This window comes from Copidosoma floridanum, unplaced genomic scaffold (genome assembly GCF_036245765.1).
Source record: "Copidosoma floridanum isolate Cflo_tuat_1 unplaced genomic scaffold, Cflo_Japanese_pri ptg000007l, whole genome shotgun sequence".
NCBI classification, from domain to species: Eukaryota; Metazoa; Arthropoda; class Insecta; order Hymenoptera; family Encyrtidae; genus Copidosoma; species Copidosoma floridanum.
In genome coordinates this window covers 158715-185123 of record NW_028321884.1, presented here as the reverse complement: position 1 = coordinate 185123, position 26409 = coordinate 158715, and the positions used below count along the sequence as shown (strand labels likewise).

General features: G+C 37.2%; 3 protein-coding genes across 6 annotated transcripts; all 3 read left to right on the top strand.

Annotated features, from left to right (window-relative positions):
* LOC106640062 (uncharacterized) lies at positions 1-4408 on the top strand. Its single transcript, XM_014353939.2, has 6 exons — positions 1-327; positions 509-1033; positions 1132-3680; positions 3765-3836; positions 3910-4009; positions 4096-4408. Exons 1-6 carry the CDS (start codon positions 267-269, stop codon positions 4203-4205), a joined length of 3417 nt encoding a protein of 1138 aa, XP_014209425.2. The 5' UTR covers positions 1-266; the 3' UTR covers positions 4206-4408.
* Positions 4409-8688: 4280 nt separating this feature from the next.
* Positions 8689-15504, top strand: LOC106640046 (phospholipid-transporting ATPase VA). Of its 3 annotated transcripts, none has more exons than XM_014353917.2 (18): positions 8689-9055; positions 9423-10124; positions 10219-10479; positions 10560-10835; positions 10910-11078; positions 11139-11489; positions 11580-11875; positions 11991-12170; positions 12263-12545; positions 12621-12995; positions 13096-13170; positions 13269-13781; positions 13872-13982; positions 14061-14312; positions 14386-14490; positions 14572-14759; positions 14836-14967; positions 15093-15504. In XM_014353917.2, exons 2-18 carry the CDS (start codon positions 9439-9441, stop codon positions 15142-15144), a joined length of 4305 nt encoding a protein of 1434 aa, XP_014209403.2. In that variant the 5' UTR covers positions 8689-9055; positions 9423-9438; the 3' UTR covers positions 15145-15504. The 3 variants fall into 3 exon arrangements, with proteins under 3 accessions (XP_014209403.2, XP_014209401.2, XP_014209400.2); XM_014353915.2 differs by having other exon boundaries at positions 8692-9055; positions 9426-10124; positions 10183-10479; XM_014353914.2 differs by having other exon boundaries at positions 8692-9055; positions 10183-10479.
* Positions 15505-16678: 1174 nt separating this feature from the next.
* LOC106640053 (bestrophin-4) lies at positions 16679-26114 on the top strand. Of its 2 annotated transcripts, XM_014353924.2 has the most exons (10): positions 16679-16889; positions 16971-17063; positions 19712-20007; positions 20713-21033; positions 21229-21288; positions 21413-21816; positions 21901-22028; positions 22103-22556; positions 22633-22906; positions 22978-26114. In XM_014353924.2, the coding sequence occupies exons 3-10, from the start codon at positions 19937-19939 to the stop codon at positions 23306-23308; spliced, it is 2043 nt and encodes a 680-aa protein (XP_014209410.2). In that variant the 5' UTR covers positions 16679-16889; positions 16971-17063; positions 19712-19936; the 3' UTR covers positions 23309-26114. The 2 variants fall into 2 exon arrangements, with proteins under 2 accessions (XP_014209410.2, XP_089444784.1); XM_089588658.1 differs by having other exon boundaries at positions 16679-17063.
* The last annotated feature ends 295 nt before the right edge of the window (positions 26115-26409 follow it).

The following is a 26409-nucleotide window of genomic DNA, read 5'->3' as shown; positions in this document are numbered from 1 at the left end:
TGACATGACAGTTGACAGACATTACTATACCTAAACACCTATAATATAGCAGTTCATTTCACGCACCAATAGCGTACGTTTTCGTTGTTGTGTCATCTATATCTATAACTTTCGTGTGATTACACAAATAGACGTGCCGGACGAGCGTTAAATCTTGGCCGTAATCTTTTTATATCATCATTTTTGTCGATGGATCTGCAACTACTGTTGTATACCCTGTCATCAATACTACACGGAATACTCATTTTATCAATGACAACATCGAAATGTCTATAAATAGACGCAGGTGGTCCAACACTTTTCTACAATCAATGAGAGAATTTTTGAGTGAGTTTCAATGACCAATTCCAAATTTTTATGAGATTTTTATGTGCATGGTGATTACCTTTAATATCCCGTTCTTTGTAATATTATAGAATCATGACCAATCCGTTGCAACACGTATAACCTTCAAATTCTGAACAATATAGATTTATTGATTCACGAGTTTTTCATTTTCGTGATTTAGGTAGAGAAGAAGGAGAAACTGAAGTCGATCTTTGCAAAAATAACGAGAAAACAATGTCGGCTAATACATCAAGTGATACACATTACACTGATGTTACTTCTACCTTTAATTCGCCCAACAATTTAAATTCTTTTAGTTTAAGTGATAATAAAGAAGACTTTTCTTTAGCCTTCAGTAATTTTGATGATATCTTAGTAAAAAATGAACCCTTGACAAACATGGATTTAAATTTGATTGAGAGCTGCAGTGATAGCACAAATTCTGACTATTTAAGTGTAGTTATGTCTAATTCTGATACTCAAACCAATAGCATCACTATAATGGATAAAAATATTTCTTGTGAACCATCATTTTGTGAAAATCATACCCAACTGATAGAGACATCACAGTTGAGTCATAAAGTTGAAGATATACTTGATTTGAATTCCCAAGCCATTGCAACATCTTGTAATGCAAAATTACAAACTACCGAAATGAAGACGGTTAAAAGTCAATTGAATCAAAATATTGAGACAATGTTTAATGGTAAGATCTTTTTTAATGACTACCGTTACTTGAATATTCAATTTGACTATTTATAATTTTTATGTAATAATACCTTTCTGTGTTTCTTTTTTTTTTAGATAACTTCAACTATCAAAATAACTTTTCATCCCCAGAACTTCAGATCAATAATATTAACCAGCCCGATGTTTGGGATGCATTAATAGCACTGGAACAAGAACTATCTCCATTTGACGAGCGTGACAAGACATTACAAGAACAAGACATTCCTCGTATACTAAGTCGACTTTCTCAAAAGTTTAAAGAAACTCCTACAAAGTTTACTGAAAAACTAGTCTCCATTATTGAAGATTCGATTGTGGCATCAGAATCACCAATCCGACATAGTACAACCGATACATCTGGTATTAGTTTAAGCAGGATGACAGGTGAATTCCGTAAGTTGTGTAAATTTATTGAAGATGAATCTATGCCAGAGTGGGCTCCATCCTTAATAAATGCGACTACATTGGGTTTTGATAAGCATAAATCTCCAGATAAGAAGTCTGATGAAAACAAAGAGATTGCTCTAAAAAATGTATTGAATCGAATGAGCTCTGCTTCTGCTCTAAATCAAAACACAGCATGCAAGTTACTTGATAGTTTAAACACACCAAAAAACAAACTTATGTCAAACGTATATTCGCCGATAAAGAAATTCTCACCAAGTGCAGATAAGTCGTTTGAATACTGGGAAAAAGTCTGTGATATGATGTGTGACAGCCAAATTAATGACACTAAAAGAGTCAGAAGAAGTCTTTCAGTTCCAGAATCGACAAAAAAAAGTATGACTGAAATGTTAACGATTTGCGAGCGTCAAATGGCTTCCCTGGACGACAGTATCATTGATGTCAGAAATTCGGATCCCTGTAACAAGTTGGACAATAATTTGAACTTTGTACAAGCACCAAGATCTAAATCAGAGTGTAGACTCTCTGTTAATCTCAATGTTGCAAAAAAACAAAGATTTGATGAGAAATTCCACAAGTTAGAGTTCAAGGGAATATTGACTGCAAATAACAATCCGAAAACAAATCTGAATCATAACTATTTTGAGTCGCCAGAAAAGAACGTTGAGTTGATGGAAAATATGAAAAAAGATTGTCACAATTTCCTCAATACTAGTCAATCATGCGAACATAGAGAGAATGACGCTACTAATGATGAGGATCAAGATTGCTCTTTTCTGATTGAATTGGCCAAAAGACGGCAGAGGTGTTTAGATACTGCAAAACTAATGATGGAAATAGATCAAGAAGATCCAAGCCCGAGCAGTGACAACAAGTGTCTGGAAACATTGTATAAATTAGGCGTGCAAGATAAAACTTTAATCGACAACAAAGAAGATGCAACCTTTTTAAATACATTGGGACACTGCTTTGAGTACAAGAAATACTTCCGTGACAAAAGTGAGCCACTTTTGAAAGTTTTGCAAAACATTTGTTCTCCTAAAGCGACTACAGTAGAGCCGAGAAAATTGTCAAGCCACCTGAAACCCCGTACTCCAGCTCCAAACAATTTTTATCAACAACAGCAGCAGCCGGTTTCAGCCAAAATAAAAAGCACGCTACACTCAGAGTCGAAATGCCGCTCTACAAGTTTGCACGATATTGCAAAAACTCCTAGGCTTGCACCAAAAGCCCTTTCGAAAACTTCACAAAAGTTAAATAGCACACCCTCGCTTAAGAGAACACCTTGTATTGAAAAAAAAACCCTACCTTTGTCAAACTCGCAACAAGCGAGCAAACCAATAGCTGGTAAGAAGATTCTTTCAAGGTTAGCACCCAAGCAACAGCAGCAAAATTCACAAACAGTTAAAATCAATTCTTTGAAGCAGCAGCATGTTGCATGTAAAAAAGTTAAAGCTCCGTTGGTAAAATCTTCTCGGATGGACCAAAAAGCAATCAATGTGCAACCTGCAGAAAACTGTAGCTCAAAAATTTTAGTCAACAAACCAATCAAATTAAGTGATGAGCAAGTTGTGCTAAAAACAACGAATACAAAAACGCTGAAGGACACGCACTTGCCAAAAACTCCGGTCCCTACCTTGCAAGAACAACAGCAGCAACACGCTCAGTACAAAAAAGTTAAGACTCCACTAGAAAAGACGCCCAGATTGGATAAAAAAGTCATTGACGTGAAAACTACAGAAAAGTTGAGCCCAAAAATTTTAGTCGATAAAGCAATCGAGCAGTTAGGCAATAAACAAGTTGCATCAAAAACGCCAAAGGATACGCAGTTAATGAAAACTCCGGTCAGTACCAACGACAAAAATGACATAGAGACAGGCAGTCCAAATCACCTGTTGGTGTGTTCAACTCAAGAGTTGCCGCTCAAGCCACGTTATTTCTTAACTCCTGGCAAAACTCCGACTAGCTCTGTTCTACCCAGAAAAAAGCCAAAAAAGCCGTACTTCTCGGATTTTACCATGGATAAGCCAGTTGCACTAAATTCTTGCTACGACGGTATCAAGTCACCAATCAACATGTATATACATGGTATGGATAGCGATTTAATACAGAATGTCAAAGGCCGAACCGAGGACTTGCTACTCACACCTATATCAAATCAAGATAATGGCAAAAGTCCCAGGCTTAGGATGAAGTTATCGCCTTCAAAAGAAAACAAGGTAAAAAATAATTATTTGGATTTTAAAAAAAATAAATAAATAATTTCCAATTTAGTAATGGTGAGATTTTTTTTTCTTTGACAGTCCCCCTTCACTTATTCTGATGAGAACAAAATATCAACAATACGATACCAATCGGCTGATAAAGTTCGTTTGGTAAGTTAAACAATGGTTTTACTATAGCAGATGGAATATCCACCTAAATCATTCAGTAAATATTTTATTTTAGATCGACAAGTTGTCATATTCACCTTGTTCAATAACACCAAATTCAAGAACAAAAAAGTTGCTAGAACCTATCGAAAATACAGTTGTCATTCGACACGAAGGTAATCACGAACAATATTTTATTGCATTATTAACAATAATTTGAATTGAGGTACGTGTATTTTCATTGATTCTTACTTTTTATCAGGGCGTGTTATTGAATACAACCGTACATCAGATCAATCAAACTCAGAAACTTCAATAAGAGTTCAAAAGATGGCTGAAAAAACACCAACTAAACATAGAAAGTGTACATAAAGTTATGTAAATCAAAACTTTTTGAGTATTGTGTTACTTGTAAAAGATTAAAAGATTAATATTTACTCGATAGATAATAACGTTATAAGAACGAAACACTTAACAATTTTACATTAAACTTTTTTACTGTATAGTATTTACAACGAAGTGTTTTAATATTACATTACATGACAGCCAACATTATTTATAACATTCTTTTTTATTGTACGTAATAAAGGCTACTATACTACTTCAAAATTAAAACGTCATCATTGCATTCCTCAGTATCCTACTTGATTACATCATTGAAATCAGTTTTAAAAATGAAGCAAAATATACGGTACGAAAAAAAAAGTAAAGAGAAACTAAGTACTTTGAGTTTTTGTCGATCGTGAAACGCGTATAACGTCCTCAATATAACGCTTCGTTGATTAATTGGCCTTGCAATTCATATTTAGAGAAAAAAAAAAAAGGTTTTTATTTCTATGAAATAGTTCAAGTGGGTAGATCAAAGCTCTCCAACTTATAAATTATAATTACTCGGGGAATGTGATTGTGGACTGATAAGTCTTAATTTTTGGAGAGATTAAAGGAAGCCATAGCTCGGACGGTTTTTCAATTTACTTGAATGTCACGATGGAAGAGGGTATGAAATAATATAATAAAAAAGCAATGTGCGCATTGTGCAGAAAAAAGAACAAAGAAATCGTTGGCTCAGCAATCTGGCCTCGGGAACACTGGAGAGAGAGAGCGCTGAGCTATGCGGAGAGGAAGGGATCGATAAATTGAGGAGCCGCCGCCCACAGTGTCGCAGAGAGTAAGTAGAGGTGCAAGCTGTCGCTTAAGTAACACATCGTGAGTAATAGGACTCAAGAAAGAGGTTTAATAAAAGTTAACATGCCTGGACCGAACTGTGACGATTGTAAAGGTAATTTACGAGTTGTATATTCCCACTCACCCGTTAATCATACATAAAATATATTATCGAGAGTCACCATGAGCACAAAAGATTTTTTGGTTCAATTTTTAATATGATTGCACTAACATACCAAAATTTTTATTTACTTTTTAAATGTTTAATAAAGTTAACAATATTGAAATATATCAGTTTTGCAATGTTGCATTATAGCTGCTAATCTGTATACCTGTATAATACGTGTTCTATTATTTGATGTAATTAGATGTTTATTTATCAATATAAGTAAATAGATGAATATTGTAAGACTGATATCTGACGAGTATTGAATGATTTTTTTTTCTTTAGTGATATTTGCATTTTGATTACTTCATTAAAGACTAAAACTACAACATCATTAAAGAATTATGTACTTATAAAAAAAGTTAACCGTGAATTAGCAATGATCAACAAAATTTTTGATCCATTAATTTGTAATATTCAATATTCTTAATGGATTTGGTTGTAATGAAGGAAAAACATTTTTAAGATTACATTTTGATGTAATGATTATTTTTATCGTATACTTTTGTACATCAATAATTATATAGCCTTTTGGAACTTGAGAAAATATACATTTTCTCAGTAAAAATGCAATAAAAATAAAATATTTCGATACTGATTAGGAAAACTTACGATTTTATTGCAAATAAGCCATTTTTTTTTAAATTGTCACAGCTGACAGCTTTTTCTCGTTAAAAAAGATTTTGCGGTTTGACAAACTAACAGACATATTCCAAACATCAATGTTTGTTTTTAAATTAATCATAATTAATAATTAAAATAGTTGTAGGCAAAATATTTTCCACAATTTGAGCTATTGTTAGAACCTCCTTAATCCGCCATGTAGGTAAACATGTTTTTTTTTCATGATAATATCAGCGTATACACTTAACTAAGTATGTATATATATGTGTGTGTGTGTATATATTTTTATATATTTATATATTTATGTGAGTTTAGTAAAACAAAAAAATTTTGGCTTGCAGTCTTTTGTGAATATTGGCAGAACACTTATCATCGAAAATAATTTTTTCGAAAATCATTTAATTTTTAACGATCGAAACTGTGTTGTGTTGGAGATAATTAAACTGGTAAACTCAAATAATTTGTATTGCTTGTACAGTTTTTCGTATAGACTTATATGAAAGTCAGGATTACATGACGTATTGTAAATAATTATATAACTTTACAAATTTTTCGTTACAGATAAATGTCAAGGCTGCAATTGTGGTGACAATTGCAAATGCAGCCAAGGAGGATGTGGAGGTAAATATACAATAAATTCATTATACTTTTTGTCATTTTACAACTGCTTAAAACTAACTTTTACCACGTTAATTATGCAGTCAGATGGATTAAATAGTTGTTTCATACCATCTCCTCATTAGGTACTACATTATCAACTGTGTGCTGATATGACTAACGCTATAGATAAATTTAAATCAGGACTCCCTAAAATAAAAAAACAAAAAAAATTTTTGAGTGCATGATTCTATGTAACTTAGCTTATTCGTATATGTGGGGAAAATTTGTCATTACTGAATAAGTACTGGAGACCAGTCCTAAGAACCATTTTTTTCCTTCAAAATTTTAACTAAAATATCTGTTCGCAAATATAGGAATGAAAATTCTCTGTCTCTTTATGTAAGGGAAATCCTCTCTCGTTACTAACATAGTAATAAAAAAATTCACTCGTTTGCGAAAAAAATTGATATTACCATAAAATAATTTTTCTCTAGATTGCTAGAGAATTTATACTTGTATGCCAAGTGATCAGGCATATATTTTTTCAAGTTAAAAAGAAAAATGTCACACTTTATCTTATTTTTAGTTAAATTTCACATATTTTCTAAAATAATGCAGAAGATGAAAACCTTTGTTTTAATGAAAAAACAATTTTTCTATAATGCTTGGGTTTCTTGAATAAAATATTCTATGGAAATGCTCATACTTGTATATTTCATTAGATGTGCGAACACGAATTCGTTTGAGTTAATTTTACTTGATAATCATTCAATAAACAGTTGAGTATATAAATATATTGAATGAATTTTATTGTGTGTAAGAAATATTAACAATATGTATATTTAATGCAAACTACAGTGTTGTTTCCACACGTGTAATAATTAATGCGTACACATAACAAACTCTTTTTAGTTTTGTCGTACAAATTAAGTACTCAACTGGGTATAATGTTGATAGCAAAATATTGTAAAAATAAGATTAAAAAAAAAAAAATATAAAAAAATAATTTTATTTAATTTTTTGTATTTTTTAGACAAATGTAACTGTAAATCAGGATCAAAGTGTAAGTAATAACCAAATAAATTAAGTACATGAATCAATCTATCAATGGCTGCACCAACTGCAACAAATTGAAACCGAAATTCAACTGCACCACTACAAAATGAAGTATTTTTATTTAAATAATTAATTAACATGCATGTAAAAAATAAATACAATTTTGTTTGAAACTTGGCCAATAAAGATGCAATCGAAAAACAATTAAGACAAATATTTGTTCCTCTCCATTTATTTTGTATTGGCACCGAGCACCTACCCCATATATATACCTACACACCTAAACTTGACAGCAAAATTAACCAATAACCATGCAATACTTAACCACAGCGCCCTCATTAAAAAGTACCCTCTCAAATTCTGACAGATATGGGTACTTATCGGACGCGGGGGGGGGGGGGGGGTGACGCGACCATATGCGTAATTGCGTATATGTTCGCGGCCTTCGCAAACACAAAATCTGTGTCCAGCATATGTCTACCACAACATGGAAATATAAAAAATTCCAATTCAAGTCAATACCGAGCTATTGACTAAGCTGTTCTACTACCTGGGGTAATATTGCGAATCTTTTTTTTTTCATGAGCCTATATTTAGTTAACATGAGACTGAAAAAATGATAAGTACGATCATACAGCTCTGCAGGAGCTTCTATAATTTTAACTAAGGTTGTACAATTATTGTACGTTACAGATTACAGCACACGAAAATGCCATACTTAAGCTGTTGTTGTACATTAGGTGAATGACTTTGATCAGAAAAATCTTTTTTCATATTTTTGCTAGAAATTAACTGTAGGTACACACATGCGTGCAAGCATACAGTTCAAGTTCACAGTTGTGAAGTGAGTACATATATTATGCACGCTGTCCAAGTGTCGAATAAGAACGTACACTAACGACACCTTATATTATAAGTATGTGTACGTACTGTACGTATACCAAATTATGGAAAAAATAGAATGTACCTACATAGACGAACTCAGTTACACGTAGACGGTAGGTAGTAGGTATACTGAGTTACTGACTACTGACGGTAGTAGTGGTAGTACGGTAGTACGATAGTAATAGTAGTGTAGTAGTACTGTAGTGTGTACGTGTGTTGTGTGTAGTACTGTAGTGTAGTGGTACGGTACAAATACACACACGGATGCATCATATGCTTCCCTGCCTGCACCTATATAGCTCGATTCGATTTGATCGAGCATCGAGCCTGCTGCTGCGGCATTGACAGTGCGCGAGAGTGTGAGGAGAGTGTTATTCACCTTCCTTGTGATGTTGTGATGATGATTAGGAGTACTAGTACCTATACTTACTTTTTCAAGTATCATACTTAGGCCCATTTTCAATCTACCTTAAGCGCTATCGCGTTTAGTCAGATTTTAAAGTAACACATTGGGAATTAATTATCTATATATACCTATACATACGTATACTTGTGTTTGTATTTGTACTACTGTACATACTACATATCTCAATAAGACCATGGTTGCAAGACTTGCAAGAACTTCTTCTTAAATACTAGTCCTTGCGGTGTAAACACAGATGGTAGAAAAACAAGGATCTACAAGGAGCCCAATGAGATGCTGCTGAAATTCTGAAGATAGATGCAGGTATTCGTAATAATTTTATCATTATACTTGCCTCTTGTCTTGGTTATATTTATTTGCAAAATGTATTCTGATGCAAACATTACCTGCTCACCCCCTCATTAACGAGATTAACAATTTCGTATAAATGACTTGAAACAAATTTCTCATCATGACGGCTTGCACAATAGGCACAGTATGGGTGTCAATTATTATACATACATTATACTTATTTCAAAGAGACATTAAATGGGGGTCAGTAAGGCATGCATATATGCGCAGGAAATCGAAAACTATACCGTTATAATATAGCTTTACTAAAAGCATACAAAACAATGCTTAAATCGTTTTATGAATGACTGTTTATTCATATGATACTACTTTTGATCAGCAGATGTGCAACCAGCATGTCCGGGAGTTGTGTCCAAGAAGAAGAGGAAGAGGAGGGAGAAACGTGCGAGGAGCCAGAGCCAGGGCGCAGCCAGCACTATTCTCTCTATGTCTTCCCGAGCCAGCAAGGTCAGCCCGGTCTCGCAACGGTAGCAACCGCATCTGTAGCCATGGATTCTTCAGCGACAGCTGCGTCAACCAGCAGAGGACACGCGCGCTCCGTGAGCCACGGGGGTGTCGCAAGTATGGGAGTCCCCCAGGCTCGGCCGGCTCCAGCTGGTCGAGCCTCGGCTCTCAAGAAGCCCGGCCACAAACGTGCCTTCAGCCAAGGCCAGCTACTGGACATGCAGCCACAGCAGCCTGGCATAGCTGGCCAGCAGCACAGCAGGGTCGGTTCCAAGACGGATTTTATTCTACCACCCAGCCATCGCGAGGACCCGCCGAGACTGTTAGCCGACAAGATGCCGTCTTTTCGCGGACACTCCAGGCAAGCCTCCAGATCCGAGTCCATCTACACGATACGACGTAGCGCGGCCCCCCCGTGGTGGCGGCGAGCCTGGGCTCGTTGGTGCGGCTCGACACCCGAGGAACCACTCGTCCGTACAATTACGCCCAGTCACCTCCCGTTCCCACCTCACGCTGACGCTCCCGCGCGCATTCGTTCCACCGGTGTTGGTGTCGTCGTTGGCGCCAGAGACAACAGGTATGGTATATATATACACATATACATATTTCAACTCAAGATATTCTTTTCGATCCAGCTTACGATGCGTTTGTTACTTTTTCGGTACGCCCAGGATACGTACGACTAAGTATAGCGCGCTGAGCTTTCTACCGCGCAACTTGCTTGAACAGTTCCGTAGGGTGGCCAATCTTTACTTCATCTTCATAGTTCTACTGAATTGGGTGCCAGCGATAAATGCCTTTGGCAAAGAGATTGCGATGATTCCTGTTGTTTTCGTACTCGGAGTTACGGCTCTCAAGGACTTTTTTGAAGACCGGCGTAGATTAGCCAGTGACAGACGCGTCAACAACTCCACATGTCGTGTATACACTAGGTATGTTTATACATATTTTGATGCTTCATCACCACGGCAATGGTTTCTGTATTGACAACGACATCAAATGATGCTTTTAGCGAAGGAGATAGGTATGTCAAGACAGCTTGGAAGGACGTCAAAGTTGGAGATTTTATTCATTTATCAAATAACGAGCCCTTGCCCGCTGATCTTTTGCTTCTACGTAGCAGTGATCCACACGGATTTGCTTTTATTGATACTTGCAATTTGGATGGCGAAACGAACTTGAAACAACGTCAGGTTGTCAGAGGTTTCTCAAACCTGCAAGAAACGTTTCAGCCTTCAAAATTTCGCTCAGTCATAGAAGTTGATAAGCCAAGCACCAAGATTTATAGGTAGATGTGAGGATTAAGGTTTTTCACTAATACATACAAATAAGAAAAATTTTTTTTTTCCCTTTTGGATCCAGGTTTCACGGAGCTGTTGTTCATCCTGATGGAACTCGTGTGCCAGTTTCCACAGAAAATCTTTTATTGAGGGAGTGTTATTTAAAAAATACAGATTTCATCGAAGGTATCGTAATTTACGTTGGCCACGAAACTAAAGCAATGCTCAACAATGGTGGTCCTAGGTATAAGGTAAGCGCTCAGCAATAATCGCATTAACTAATTTACGTAATGAATAATGCCTTCTTTCAGCGATCACGATTAGAACAGCAGATGAACATAGATGTAGTGTGGTGCGTGGTTATTTTAATCATTCTCTGCATCGTTGGAGCAGTTGGCTGTAAATTCTGGCTATCGGCTTACGCATCTGTGCCGGCGCCATTTTTACCTGTAGTACAAGATGCCTCTTACGAAGGCATGCTTACTTTTTGGACGTTTGTTATAATTCTTCAAGTTATGATTCCACTTAGTCTTTACGTGACTATTGAAATGGCAAAACTAGGTCAGGTTTATCATATTATGTGCGACAGAGAACTTTACGACGAGGAAACTGATCGCACGGCTGAATGTCGTGCTCTTAATATCACTGAGGAATTGGGTCAAGTGAGATGAAACAATTTTATCATCTGGTCTCATGCTAATCGTAAAAAAGATCAAACTAAAATTTTGGATATTTTTTGTTACTAAAAATAGGTACAGTACATATTTTCTGATAAAACGGGAACATTAACGGAAAACAAAATGTTATTTCGGAGATGTGCCGTGGGTGGACAAGATTACATACATACTGGCGATGGTGAAAATCTTGTTCCTTGTACAAGATTAAAAGAGGATTTACTCATAGGTACTTACAGGCATAAACTTCAGGAGTTTCTTATTCTATTGGCGATTTGTAATACCGTCGTCGTAAATTATCATCCTCATCACGACAACATGAATTCAAGTGGTGTCATCGAAGATCCTCAACCGAGTAATGCCAACCCTAAAGGGTAATTACTTGTGTATTTTTCGATTACTTTGATAATTATTACATTTTTTCATAATTTCTCTTTAAATTTACTCACTGTTGTCACTTTATATTGACATTATTATTTTTTAAATTAGATACATAAGGTTCACGGAATCAAAAAGTGCAACTCCAGCAACTCGTGAAACGATATCTAATACCATACCACTTGTTTCAACTTCACAAGCTGCTGATTCTCAAGATAATTTCCCGACAGTTTCTACAGTAGAAAACTTGAAATCTGATGACACGCCAATTTTACGTAACAAAACTTCTAGGTAAAAATTTAATTGTAGCATGAGAAATAAAAGTCACGCATGGTTATTAATTAATTGTGACCATGGTTATTTCTGTAATTTACTTTTTGCAGGCCGAGACTATTGAATTTGTCGTCAATACCTAGCTTGGGAATGTTGACGAGAAAATTGTCTCCTTTGGGACTCAAAAATAATTTTGGTTTTCCGTCTGAAAAGAATGGAAAATCTCCATCAATGGTTCCCAGTACACCAGCGATATATGAAGCTGAGAGCCCTGACGAGTTGGCGCTCGTCAATACGGCTAGAGCTTACAACGTTAGACTGATGCGCAGAACTGCTCAAGACGTAACCATTTCACTGCCTGACAAGTCCAGTCTCACATTTGAGGTGCTAAAGGTAAAGAAAAAAAAAAAAAAAAAAAAAAAAAAAAAAGTTAACGCGTACCAAGTATTGTCGTATGCGGGTTTTCAGGTGCTACCGTTCGATTCAAATCGCAAGTGCATGTCCATCGTGGTGAGGCAACCCCACACAGGTGAGATAGTTTTGTATAGCAAGGGCGCCGATTCGACCATTCTGGGATCCTTGAGCCCCACCGAGGAGGATTCACCGATGACAGCCCGCGTAAAGCAGCAGGTTGCCGCGTACGCCAAACAAGGGTTGCGGACGCTGATGATGGCCCGACGCAGCCTTGCTGCCCAGGACTTTAAGCGGTGGATGGAGCTACACGCGGAACTCGAGGCCACCGGGGCCCCAGGCGAATCTGGTAATGCGCGTGAGCGCCAGATGCGCGAGTCTTACGCAAACCTCGAGTGCCAGTTGAGCTTACTGGGTGCTACTGGAATCGAGGTATATGCATGTGGAGCCTGTCTTCATTTACTCACTTTTCAGAAATTTTGTTTGAAAATAATACACCGGTACAAAGTCGTCAATCTGTGATTTTTTGCAGGATAAATTGCAATCGGGGGTCCCCGAAAGCGTGGCCAGTCTCGTTTCAGCGGGCATAGTCGTCTGGCTGGTTACAGTTACGTATTTTGCGTATGCATAAGTCGTTGATGAAATTTCAAACAACGAGTTGTTCAAAAGTACAGAAAAATATTTAATCGTACCAATTTTTAACAGGGTGACAAACTCGAGACGGCAGTCAACGTTGCCTACTCGGCGCACCTCTTCAGTTCGCGAACGCAGCAGTTGCGGTTGCAGGCACGTTCCAAGTCTACTGCCGAGAGCCTCATCCGTGGTTACCTTGAGACAGTGGAGCGCGAAAATCGCTCGTGGCAGCAGCTGCCACCGCATCAAAAATCCGTGCAACAACAGTCTCAGCAGTGGGCTATCGTCGTCGACGGCAAGACCTTGACGATCGTGCTAGATCCGCGCTCAGGTCTAACCGGGCCTTTTTTAGAGCTAACCAGAGCCTGTTCCAGCGTTTTAGCTTGTCGAGCTACGCCTCTTCAAAAGGCTTACATCGTCAAAGTGGTCAAGGAGCAGCTTGGCGTGCGGACCCTCGCCATCGGGGATGGTGCCAACGATGTCAGTATGATTCAGACGGCTGACGTGGGTATCGGATTGTCTGGACAGGAAGGCTTACAGGCTGTCATGGCCGCCGACTTTGCCATAGCTAAATTCTATATGCTGGTAAAATAATGATCAATCCCGAAAACAATTAATTCTTTTTCAAACGATTACTTTTAGCACTATTTTTTTTTTTTAAACGTATTGTTTTAGACACGGTTGCTCTTAGTGCACGGACACTGGTCGTATGATCGTTTGTCTAGGATGGTTAAATACTTTTTCTACAAGAACGCAATTTGTGTGTTCCTAATCTTTTGGTATCAGGTAGCCTAAAATTTATTCCATCTTTATTAACCTTGCCGCTACATTTCTTTCGATGGTATATTACTTTGTTTTTTTTAGCTTTATTGTGGCTTTTCCGGAACCGTCATGATTGATCAAATATATTTATTCACGTACAACTTGGTATTTACGTCACTGCCACCGCTCATTTTGGGCGTGTATGACCAAATAGCTCCCGCTAATCTACTTATCGAGTCACCTAGATTGTACGAGAGGAGCCGGCTAGCCTCCGTTTATCAGCCGCACTCGTTTTGGATCACGATGGCTGATGCTCTGTACCAGAGTATCGTCATATTTTTCCTCACAGAAGCTGTAAGTTGTACATTTTACAGATTTTGTCTGTCCACACATAGCCATTTTATTGTTACTGTTTTTTCTTAATAAGGTCTATTACGATTCCGACGTCGATATCTGGGAATTCGGAACAACTATAACAACATGTTGTATTGTTGTGACATTAATGCACATTTGCCTCGAAATCAAGTCATGGGTAAGGAGAATTAGTTTATTGTGTGTACTTCTTTATCAAGATAGCTGTTTTTGAGCATTAATTTTTTTGTTAAATTTTCAGACCCTCATACACATAGCTGCAATTTTAGCGTCATTAGGCGGATTTTTTAGTTTTAGTTTTCTTTACAATGCTATTTGCATCAATTGTTTGGGACTACCTGGTTCGTATTGGGTCATGCAAAAGGCTATTGGTCGGCATATATACTGGTTAACCGTGATTCTTGCTTCAATTCTTGCTGTACTGCCAAGGTATGTGAATCACGCATATAGCGTGCATATTTTTTTTTTTTTTATTCGTTGTTCTAACGTCACTGTAACATTTCAGGATTTTTTATAAAGCCATCAAAAATACCGTTTCACCAGATATAATACACAGAGCCAATGCGGCTTGTAAATTCTCTCAAAGGGTAACTGGAACTAGACCTGGCTGGTCACAGTCACAACACGCAACGATAAGGTGAATATTGCCAATTATTTCATGTAACTTATCTTTATAAAATATGCAGGGTATATGCAATTGGTTGAACTATGCTTAAATTTATGAAAAAGTATGAATAAAAAAATCATATTTTGACTTTTCAGAACAGGTCATTGTAATACCAAAACCAATGTTTTGTCCACCATTGTTACGTGACATTTAACAGTTTTAAGGATTTACAATGCTATGACTAGAAAATAGTTAGGAAAAGTAATTGTAATCTTAAGAAGAGAATCATCGTCAAGAATAACACTAACCAAGTGGCCTTAATCACAGACTACTGTGGATTGCATTTATCGGCTGTGATTTTTAGGGACCAAGTTTTTTACGCGTGTGCTTACGTATCTGCCAAACAATGAATTTTATCGAAAATATAAGTAATTCTGTTATAAAACTAATGTTAAAAAATAATGTAAATAATTATTTGCTTTGAAACCTTGACAGAGTGTTTGTTCAAATATTTAAAACATTCAAACGCTGTTGATTCTTGAAGGGCATATTTTTGGAATGTTTAATGGAAAGCTGTAAATGTAAATAAATTTCATAATAATGTATTATTTTTAATCATAAATATTACGTCGAAAAAACGATGTATTATGATGTTATAAACAATAACATTAAATTATAAATACAATTTAAAGTGTTACAAAGAATTGATGTTTCTAGAATTTTTTTTTTTTTTTTTTTTTTTTTTTTTTTAATAAAAGAGATATTACACATATTTTACACTGGTGCCGAGTTTTTTAAAGAAAAAAAATTTTATTGAACATTAATGAATAAACTTGGGTAATAATTGGCGTTCAATGTAAGTTGTTGAATAACAAAAAATGTTCTGTAAGTTGTGGTGTTTAGTTATTGTGAGCCAAAGGTGCTAACTATTTAAAAGCGCTCGTAATCTCGTAGATGGGGGGGGGGGAGACTGACCTCGTTAAAGCTTGAAACTGACGTCTGTGTCCTGAATTGTGTGAATAAAGATTCCAAAAAATAAAAACTTAGAAATAAGTACATTACGAACAAAAAAAAATAACAACAACGAATGGTTTATCATTTTGAGAGGAAATACGAAACTTTCGTCATTTGCAATCAAACGCGTGACAAAAGTGATAAAAGTAAAAACTAGCCTTGTAATGAAAAAAAACATGTAATGAGACAATAATTTCATAGATGGCATATTTTTGAAAATCATAAAATGAAGTATGCATTCACTCAGTTTAGACACGTGCTTCCGTTAATTACAATCATTTGTAAATGAAAATAAGGGGCCCATAGCGATGAAATCGGTTGGTTTGATTTTCCTCTACGTATTATCTAGCAAATTGTAAAATAACTTTTGAAAAAAATAAATAAAAAAATAAATCAAGCGATGTAAACGAAAAATACCAATAAATGTTGGAACAGGAAGATATTTCAGTAATGCAGAAGTCGCGTGTCTAGCATTTTAGTGAGCCAATTGTATCTACCTTTGTGGGGAACGAAAGGAAAAAAAAAAAATCTCAAGTAGAAGCATATAGAAAAGAAAAGTAAGCTGTGCGCGGTGTACTTATATTACGCGGAACATGTCCCAGTATAGGTAGTATAGGCATGAGAGCGTGTACGCGCGACCAAGTGGGGGCGGAGTCGGACGACGAGGAGCAGATGTAGAAGAAGAGAGTAGAAAGTCGAAGCTCAGTTAGCGTCACAGCCCGCTCCGGGACGTTGTTGGGGAGCCCGTGGACAACGATGTTATTGGACCTTTTGAGCTAGCGTCAAGCTTTTCGCTTGGATTTTTGGCTCGACCCAGTTAAACTTGACGCAACAGCTGTAGCATGACTGGGTCAGATACCGACACTGTTATCCGCAGTCTTATGCTGTAGTTTTCTGTTGTTGTTGTTGTTGTTGTTGTTGATATTGTTTTGAGATCGGTATAGAATTCGACTACTATCGAGGGTGCAGCGTCCGTTATTTATTAAAATATACCTAATATGTGCTCCAACGGGTCACAGTGAGCTGTTGATCATTTTCGGTTGCATTACACGGCTCTACATGGGACACGCCGTTGTCGTCGCTGATGCTGGAGGACACCCGAAAAAGTTGCGGTAACGTAATATATATATATATTTATATATATATTGTATACATGTATATATATTTATATGTATATATATATACATGTATGCATTTATATTTACTACCCAAACCCCCCCCATCCCACCTTCAAGCACCCTATGTATAAAATATGAATATTTACCCCTCAACCCCTATACGTGTGCTTGCGTATGCACACATACACATTTATTTTTCAAGTCTGCCAAACTGGTGCAGTGGCGCACAGCATTGAAACATTAGAAGCCAATAAGTACCTACTCGTTGGTATAATTTCTTGCATACCCCACTTATATTTTCTCGGGTGTGTATACATGGGTATATTTTTTAAAATGCTCTCATTCATGCATCATATAAATATATATATATATATATATATATATATATATATATATATATAGGTAAGCGCTATTTACATGATTTGTAAATGCTTAAAATATATAATACCCCGTGTATACATATACGTATGTACATGTGACACACGTGATAAGTCGTCGTGTATAACTCTAGTGTACTCGTCATCGTCGTCGTTGCGGAAATGCGGAGCCATCAGACTGCCCGCTGCCATTCGCATTCATTTTACGCTTTGCTCGACTCTTCTCTCTTCTTCCTTTTCCTGCGATGATTCTCTCTCTCTCTCTCCCTCGACTCGATGAGTCAGCTGATAACTTTGTTTTCTATCCTATTACAAGTGCCTGTAGGTACATTCTTGTACCAATACCAACATCATCGTGTTATTACCTCGCATCTCTCATTTTTTAGTTTAAATCTTGCAGCACTTACTTAGGTGTTAGCTTTACTTGGCAACGGTACATTTACTCTCGATCACTTACTTTATTTGTTCTTATTTTTGCCCCTTTACCCTTGCAAATTTCACAATTCGTAAGGCGACCCTTGAAAATAAAATAAAAGCCCCCCGACCCCCCACCCTCGCACCTCATTTTTCAGCTCATTTATCTTTTTCACGTGCCTATCTACTTATATATAGTTATGTAACTCAACTTTATGCGAGTTTATTATTTAGCACAAGGTTCCCCCTCTGTGTAACTTTAAATTAACGATTTTGCTAAATAGTTTTTTTTTTCCTCCGACGCCTGATCTACAAATATTTGTCCTCTTTTTTTCACAAATAATACAAAGAAGCGATTGTCTCTGGCCGTTAGGTACACGTAACACTTTTTTTTTTTTTTTTAATCGGCGAAACAGCACTTGTTAATGTTATTTGATCATCTATTTTTATCGATGTGTCAAAAAATATTTTTATCCATCAAATAACATGTATATATACCTACCTATCATGTACAACGTATTTGTAATAAATAAAAAATAAACATTTGGTATCATTTGATGATGGCCTTGGATTGTTGCACAATTTGTTGGGAAGTCGGCATATAACGAATGGAATCATATACAGCTGATGATTTCGAATATACTCGAGTATTCGGAGATAAAACGTTGATTGAAAACTTGTAAGTAAATAATAATAATAATAATAATAATAATCGTACCCGATGATAATGACGATGATGATTGGCTCGATCATCTCAGCATTAATTTCTAATATAACGCGCCTCACAGGGACATACGCACAACAACAGTAACAAGCAAATAACCATAATATTCCTCGTACATACATACAACCACCTCTGTTTTTATACATATACATATTGGTGCAGCGCGTATTTTTCCTTGGACCGTTTAAATACCAAGATTACTTTGTTACACGTAAGTACACTTACTTACTTCCTCAATGCAATCTAATGATTTGTCAGTGGCCTTGTGCATGCTTTTCATGCTGTTTCACATACGAATCGCGCGTCTCTCTCTCTCTCTCTTTTGACTTTATATATAACATATTTGTTACGCCGCGCAATTATTGCGTTGAGTAAGTATGACTTTTCAGAAATGTTTTTTTTTTTCAAACTCCCATGTCTTTCGATTCACTCATGGGTGTATTGTACCGGTGCAGCCGCGAGCGTGACAACAATAATCGATCGGCTGCAGTGCATACACCACCACCTACCCACTTACCTAATATATATATATAACTCGAAAAAAAGGTGCACGAGCATAAATAAACGTCTGCAGACTGCTGACGTGAAATAGTTACGAATTCATTCGACGACTCGACTTTTTTAATTTTTCCCCCAACTCAAACTTTACGTTTTTTTTTTACCGTTCAAGTAGGTATAACGCATTACACTGGCTTTTGCATTCACATACAGAAAACAGTGATAGGTACGAAACTAACGAAATTAATATTCATTTCACATTGCGGCTAGAGGGGCAGAAGAAAACATGTTGAAAAATTTTCGTCACACGCATTCTTTTTTTTCCCCCCCATGTTGTGATCATTTTTGATTAACTTTGACAAGTTCTGGACCTACAAGAAAGTTAAAAAAAAAAATTGTTTTCTTTCTCAATAAGCAGGAAAGATATTAAAAAAAGGAAATAGGAAAAACTATAGCTATGAGTAGCGAAATGGCCGAGTCACGTTATCATCCATCCACGAATGGGTGTCGCTTTTTATCTTCGTGCATTATTTTATTCGCAGAAATATAGAAATAAAGTATGATATTTTATAGTGCGAAATAAATTAAAGTCAACCTAATTGGAAGGTTTTTTTTTTTATGATTTCCAGATGCGGCCGTTGGCAGGAATTGGCTAATGATAGATAACATTTGAGGAATGTAAGAAAAACAGTTATTTCGCGCGTTAATATTTGAGAATATAAATCCTGCAACAATCGTGATGCTGGTGATGTAGATACACACAGTTGCATGAAATAATTGTTCGTCAGTGAGTGTCGCAGCAGCGCGTCGATCTCGTGGTTTTCTATACTTAGCTGCAGCAGCGTTGAAGAAAGATGACGATATCGTACACCGCAGAAGTTGCCACCTGCAGAGGCTTTGGCTGTTTTTTAAAACTATTGTTGAGGTTTGTAATTACCATTTTTCTCTTGACTACTTAATGTAATATTTACTCGATAAACCAGTTCTATGAATTATCTTGGGGATTAATTTTATCATTAAACCGAGTACAGTTACAATAAAATTGTGATTTTTGATGAAAATTTTGCAGCTATTAATAATCAAGAGACTGCACGCACAGGCAATATTATTTCAAAGCCACTAATTAACGTTTTAAGGTTGCAATAGTTGCGAAGAGTCGATAAAATAACACACCCAAGGCTACAGCTGAACGGCATCAATGTGCCACACATTCGTGTCTTTATGTAATAATCTATGCACATGAACTAGAAACACGTAATTATTATTATATTACTATTATTATAATCATATCTATACGGGTAAATAACGGAAAAAGGGTAAAAAAAAACAAAAAAAACTCAATATTCTACTTATTCAAGTCTCGCGACGTATAAAAAATTTTAAAATTATTTTGCGCAATTCTTACGAGGAATTTGACAAAATAATAACTTGACCGGTCTTTCGTTTTATAATGTATTGTATATAATTATACATACAAACACAAACAACCGATGCCTACAGCTCGAGCGATTATAGTTTTCTTTTCACGTGATAGGTACATAGGGTATAAATATCGGATTATGTGTATAGGTGTGCGTACATTGTAAAAGTAGAGACGAAATGAAACTAAAAAATAAAAAAATACCAACAGGTGGAAGGCGAGCGTTTATAAATTGATATGGACAGACATGTTGCTCTTCCTCACGATATATTATTGCCTGTCGGGCCTGTACCGGATGGGCCTCGAGGAGGAGCAGAAGCGGGTCTTTGAGCGGGTCGTCGAGTTCTGTCGCAAGCACACCTCCTCGAGCCCGCTCTCGTTTGTCCTCGGATTTTACGTGACGATCGTTATGAATAGGTGGTGGAGCCAATACATAACGATCCCGTGGCCCGATTCTATAGCCGTCTTCGTCTCAGCCACGATCCACGGCAATGACGAGCGCGGACGGCTCATGAGACGTACCATCGTAAGGTTCGTATTCGTACGTGTATTCATTTTTCTATACCTACCTATATATACATATAATAGCCCATACAACAACAACGACATATTTATTACATTATAATATATAATATATACATGAATTTGTGCACGTAACTGCAGCAAATATAATGTAAAATATAATAGGTGATGATGGTAATAATACAACACGTGCGCATAAAATAGGTACGTGTGCGTGTGCCTGACCCTCGTGCTGGCCAGCGTATCGCCGCGCGTTAAAAAAAGGTAACTTTGATTTTTGGCTTTTTTCATTTATTTATTTTATTTTATTTTTCCACCAGCCATATAAAGCTTGTATAAAGCATTTGTTATCCTTTTTCTTGCACGTTTGATTATGTTTTTTTGAAAGATTTCCAACAATGGATCACTACGTGGACGCGGGCCTGTTGCTCGAGAACGAGCTCGCGATATTCCAAAGCCTGAACAACAAGTTCCCAAAGCCGAGCAAACACTGGCTGCCGATCGTCTGGGCGTCGAGTATAGTGACGCGAGCGCGCAAGGAGGGCCGGATCAGGGACGACTTTGCCGTTAAGACCCTCATAGACGAGCTCAACAAGTTTCGGGGCTCGTGCGGTGGCCTCGTCCACTACGACACCATCAGCATACCCCTCGTTTACACCCAGGTCGTCACCATAGCCGTCTACACGTACTTTTTGACAAACGTCATCGGCCAACAGTGGATACACGAGGAACCTCAAACCGTCGACATCTACTTTCCGGTTTTCACGACCCTCGAAATGTTCTTCTACATGGGTACGACTCGTATACACATGACGTTTACCATTGTTTATTATTATTATTTTTTCTTTTCTTTTCTTTTATTTTTCTCGCTACAAGGCTGGCTCAAGGTCGCCGAAACCCTCATCAACCCGTTTGGCGAGGACGACGACGACTTTGAGGTCAATTGGATCGTCGATCGCAATCTGCAAGTCAGCTACCTGATTGTCGATGAGATGCACCACGAGGTACTTGATTTTTTTAATTTTAATATTTTTGTTTCTTTCCCTGCAAAATGATCGTTTTATTGATTTGGGTGAAGCACCCCGAGCTGATACGCGATCAGTACTGGGACGAGGTCTTCCCTACGGAGTTGCCCTACACGGCGGCCGCCGAGCAGTTCAGGGAGGAGCACCCGGAGCCCTCGACGGCCGGCATTCAACTTTCGGCCGCCCAGCAGGAGCTTCAGCCCTCGAGCGTCAGGATCGACGAGCTGGAGAAGGAGTACCAGCGCAAGTACCAGGGCGACCTGGGCAACGACGACGCCATCTCGGGCATACACTTTGTCGCCGGGGGCAAGATATCAAGGAGCGGGAGCCGCGTTAGCCACCGTGACCGTACCATGAGCGCGGGCTCGACGCCGAGCAACATCGGGGGCTCGCTCACGCGAATCAACAGCGTAACCAACGTCCTCAAGCGAATCTTCAACAAAGAGGACAGGCCCGACGGCACCCGGCTGCCCAACTCGACGTCAGCCGCGTCCCTCAGGGTGCCAGGTACTCGTAGTGGTTGTTAGTGGGATTTTTCTCCCAATTGCCGATACAAGGATAAAATGATTGGGTGAACGGACAGGTGGAGGTGGCTCGATGAGGATCGGCGTCATCGAGGAGGTGGACGAGCAAATGACGATGACGTCCATGCGCCCGCCGGACAATCGTCCCCACGTACAGAGTATATTTCCCCAGGGGCCGCCACCGCCTAGCGAGCCCGTCGACGTCCCGGGCTCGGGCTCGATGTCCCGCAACGGCAATCTCCTTCTGTCGACGAGCGCACCCGTCAGCTACCCCGACTCCGCGGAAAGCTCGGTCGGCGACAGCGCCTCCACGGCCCGCTACCGGCCGACGAGGTGAGTTGTAGAAAATCGTGTCGCACGGTTTTATGTATACGTGTGTACATTCGATTCGTCGATTTTCCCAGGGGCCAAATGTCGGCGCCGGGTGGCCACACTGACGCGGTCTTTGGCTCGGCCGCCTTCGTCAGGGACAGTACGCGCAGCTCCACCGCGAGCAGCGCAAGCGACAACAGTCTGGACGACGAGTTCACGAGGCTCAAGTCGGAGCGCGAAAAGCAGCGCAAGGAAAAGGTCTTGCAAAAACTCACAAGAAGCGTTAGTAATCGCGCTAGTGGCGAGCCATCATCGATGAACACTCGCGACACCGAGATACTTTTGAGCGATTTGCCGAGCATGTCGAGGCTCAATGTTGAGGCGCTCGAAAACGACGACAAACCGCTGAACCAGCGCAGGTAGAAAACCTGAACCCACCTTTGCTCTCGGCAAAGCCGCCTTAGTATTATTATCATCGTTATCGTTATCGTTATCTTTAGTATTAAGTATTCGGTTACTGGGTCAATGCTAACACGTTCTTCTTCTTCTTCTTCATGTTTTTTTATATCGAGCAAAGAAAGATTAAATACCGAAACTTATTTTTTCTACTTAAGCTACGATGAACAACTATAAGCGAAAGAAAAGTATCTTGTTTAGGGAAAGTTTGTTAAAGTTCCGATTAGTATTAACTACGAGAGAAATCACCTTTTTTATGCGCACTAACAACTTGAAGAAAAACAATTATTTTTTATTTATTTATTCGATTCAGGGTATGGATTATCAAGTTTTTTTACTCTCTCCCCGTGATAATTGTTTACTTTTGCACAACAACTGCCAAACTGTAAATTGTTTGAGACAAGGCAACACCACGTTATCGGAAGTATACACACACACACATATATATGTGAAGAGTGGAGCTGTGTTTTCCAATAATCTACCGGACGTAAATAGCCGACGATTTTAATTCAAAGAGACGGTGCATTACATAGATCGAAATCGCTTGGGTTTAGATTAATTGTTTATTCATAAAATCGATTGAATAAATAATCGAGAAAATTCAACACAAAATTTTTTCACTATTACCATCATCATTTGAAAATCGTACAAACCTTTTACAGAAAAAAACGATCCGTAACTTTGTTTAATGTAATAATATTAATCAATAAAACGTTGCCTTCAACCAAAATCGTCCGGCACTACCTAGATAAGCAGCAACATTGGCGCCCCCGAAAATACAACATTTCCACGTCTCATGTACAACTTACAGTTGGCAATAATAGTTGTAGAGTATAAGGTACACGCACACCCCCTATTCCTACATGTATACAATCATATTTTTTTCCTATGGAAGAGTACTCGCACATTTTAAGAAGAAATCAAACAAAGATTTGTAAGTATATGTATAGGTATACAGTTTTACGATGGTTGACGGATTTAAAGTAAACATTAACTGTTTTATGGATTTTAAAATTTTTTTAAATTTATCAAAGGAATACAGATTAATATAAATTGTACACATTTGCCATCTGGGCTTTTGATACAACGAAATACTATTAAAAATTTATAGGTATTGTAGGTTTTAAATGACAGAAGGTCTAATGAGCCATAGAAAATATTTTTTCATGATAGATAGAATTTTACAATTACGTAGACATTTCGTAGCGCAACAATAATATTAAGTCAAATAGTGTTTTAGAAATATCATAAAATGTTAAATCAATCTAAAGGACGGCAGTATGTAGTTACTTAATAATAATAATAATAATAAAATTAAAAAAAATCGCAGGGTTGAAGAAATTTGACGGTAAAGGCAATTTTATTTTTTTACTTCTTTTGTTTTAATTGGTATAAAATCCATGTAGAAAAATATGAAGAGTAAAAAAATGTTATCTTCACGGAAAATGCAATTTTATTATTATTTTTTTTTTGTGTTATATTGTTGTAATATGTATGTTACAAAGGTGGAGAGTAAAAATTTTTTTATTTATTTTGTGAATCTTGCTGTATGTAATCGGGATGCAACATTGTTAAAGTATGTAATGGAAATAGTTTGTAAATAATTAGGCTCGTTTGAAAATCAGACGATATTTTCACTGATTGTTAAAATATTTGTATTTTCTCAGCTTACAACTTTTTATACAATTTTTTACATTGATTTTGGAAAATTTTTGAATTTTCATTCTCATCCACTTGTGTGCTTTACTGAGACGTGTATACAACACATACATATATAATATATACAAATATTACAGTAATCTGCCGCTTCTTATATATTTTATACGAGACATGAGGAATTGCTGCGAAATGTTGGTGATCAAATGAAAATCATCTAAGCAATGCAATTAGAAGAGTCGCTTTTATAAAGTGCACTTTGACTAATTTTTACACCAATAATCGATTTAATGTTTGTAAATGACAAACTTTGATCTACGATTGCTTTGTTACGTTGCAAGCCTTACGAAATATGTGTTCTGTTGAACAAACTACTATTAGCCATGTAATTTTAATGCGCTATACGTATTTACATACACACATACTTAATTACACAAAAAAAAAACTGTAGAAAAGCATTTTCGAATAATGGAACAAATGAAATTTTACTTAAGATAAATGAATGATCAGCATTTTTTTACTACAGTCTACAGTCCACTCTACAGTACAAGAGTAACGAAATTATGAATACTTAGACTTATTGATCGAGAAATCTACATATTATGTAGTTATCAATTAAACAGTTTAAAATAAAACATGCACAATCTTTAATGGTCCTTTGCTGAAATATTTTTTAAACTTGGTAATATCTACATTCCAAGAGAATCCATGCAAAATGAAAGATCAATTGGAGAATTATGAATTAAGGGGGTCAGTGAGTAAAAGAAAAAGTTTCTTTCTCGTTGTACTTACCAACTACGGCGTATTACATGATATCGAAACGGCATTGCCACATTCCAGTGAACAATTAAAAATATATTAAACAAGCACACGAAACTCGAGCATAACGTCGAAAAGGCCTTGGATTCTAGCTTATTGTGATTTTTTAATTTATCGTCCGTAGTCGCGGCTTACGAGAAATAGTGTAAACACTACTAAGTAAATTAATACAATAACAATGTGTTTGATAATAATCGAAGAGAAAAAAATTAAACAGTAGTTTTAATCCTTTCCGCAGTATTAAAAGAAGAATAATAATGTATCGTTACGACGAATTAATAAATTTTTATTTTTATGCACGAAACATTTTCAAAAATTTTTTCCTCCAATGACCACTAATACTTTATAAGCCGAGTAGTCGAAACCTAACAGGAACGGAAAGTTCCATACATGGAGCTCGTAAACTTTTCCTACCCTCTTTTTTTCTCTTAACTTAATTATACATGGTTTTGCAAATAAACAACAACAACAAAACAACAGGCTTCAGTTGACAGTAAGCACAATCAGATAAAGGGGGACAAAGGGTATAGTAGCTGAAAAAAAAGTGAGAAAGTACGTCGATCTTCGTACTTTAGTGTAGATTAATTGTCAAA

What these genes read in the sequence shown, in the direction of transcription:
- LOC106640062 (XM_014353939.2), top strand. Translation starts at nt 267, where the DNA reads ATGTCTATAAATAGACGCAGGTGGTCCAACACTTTTCTACAATCAATG. An exon ending in CGGCTGATAAAGTTCGTTTG is followed by an intron (nt 3,837 to 3,909) that starts GTAAGTTAAACA and finishes ATTTTATTTTAG; the next exon opens with ATCGACAAGTTGTCATATTC. An exon ending in AGTTGTCATTCGACACGAAG is followed by an intron (nt 4,010 to 4,095) that starts GTAATCACGAAC and finishes ACTTTTTATCAG; the next exon opens with GGCGTGTTATTGAATACAAC.
- LOC106640046 (XM_014353915.2), top strand. Translation starts at nt 9,439, where the DNA reads ATGTCCGGGAGTTGTGTCCAAGAAGAAGAGGAAGAGGAGGGAGAAACG. An exon ending in AGTAATGCCAACCCTAAAGG is followed by an intron (nt 11,876 to 11,990) that starts GTAATTACTTGT and finishes TTTTTAAATTAG; the next exon opens with ATACATAAGGTTCACGGAAT. An exon ending in TCACAACACGCAACGATAAG is followed by an intron (nt 14,968 to 15,092) that starts GTGAATATTGCC and finishes TTGACTTTTCAG; the next exon opens with AACAGGTCATTGTAATACCA.
- LOC106640053 (XM_014353924.2), top strand. Translation starts at nt 19,937, where the DNA reads ATGACGATATCGTACACCGCAGAAGTTGCCACCTGCAGAGGCTTTGGC. An exon ending in TTTTTAAAACTATTGTTGAG is followed by an intron (nt 20,008 to 20,712) that starts GTTTGTAATTAC and finishes AAATACCAACAG; the next exon opens with GTGGAAGGCGAGCGTTTATA. An exon ending in GCCCGCTACCGGCCGACGAG is followed by an intron (nt 22,907 to 22,977) that starts GTGAGTTGTAGA and finishes CGATTTTCCCAG; the next exon opens with GGGCCAAATGTCGGCGCCGG.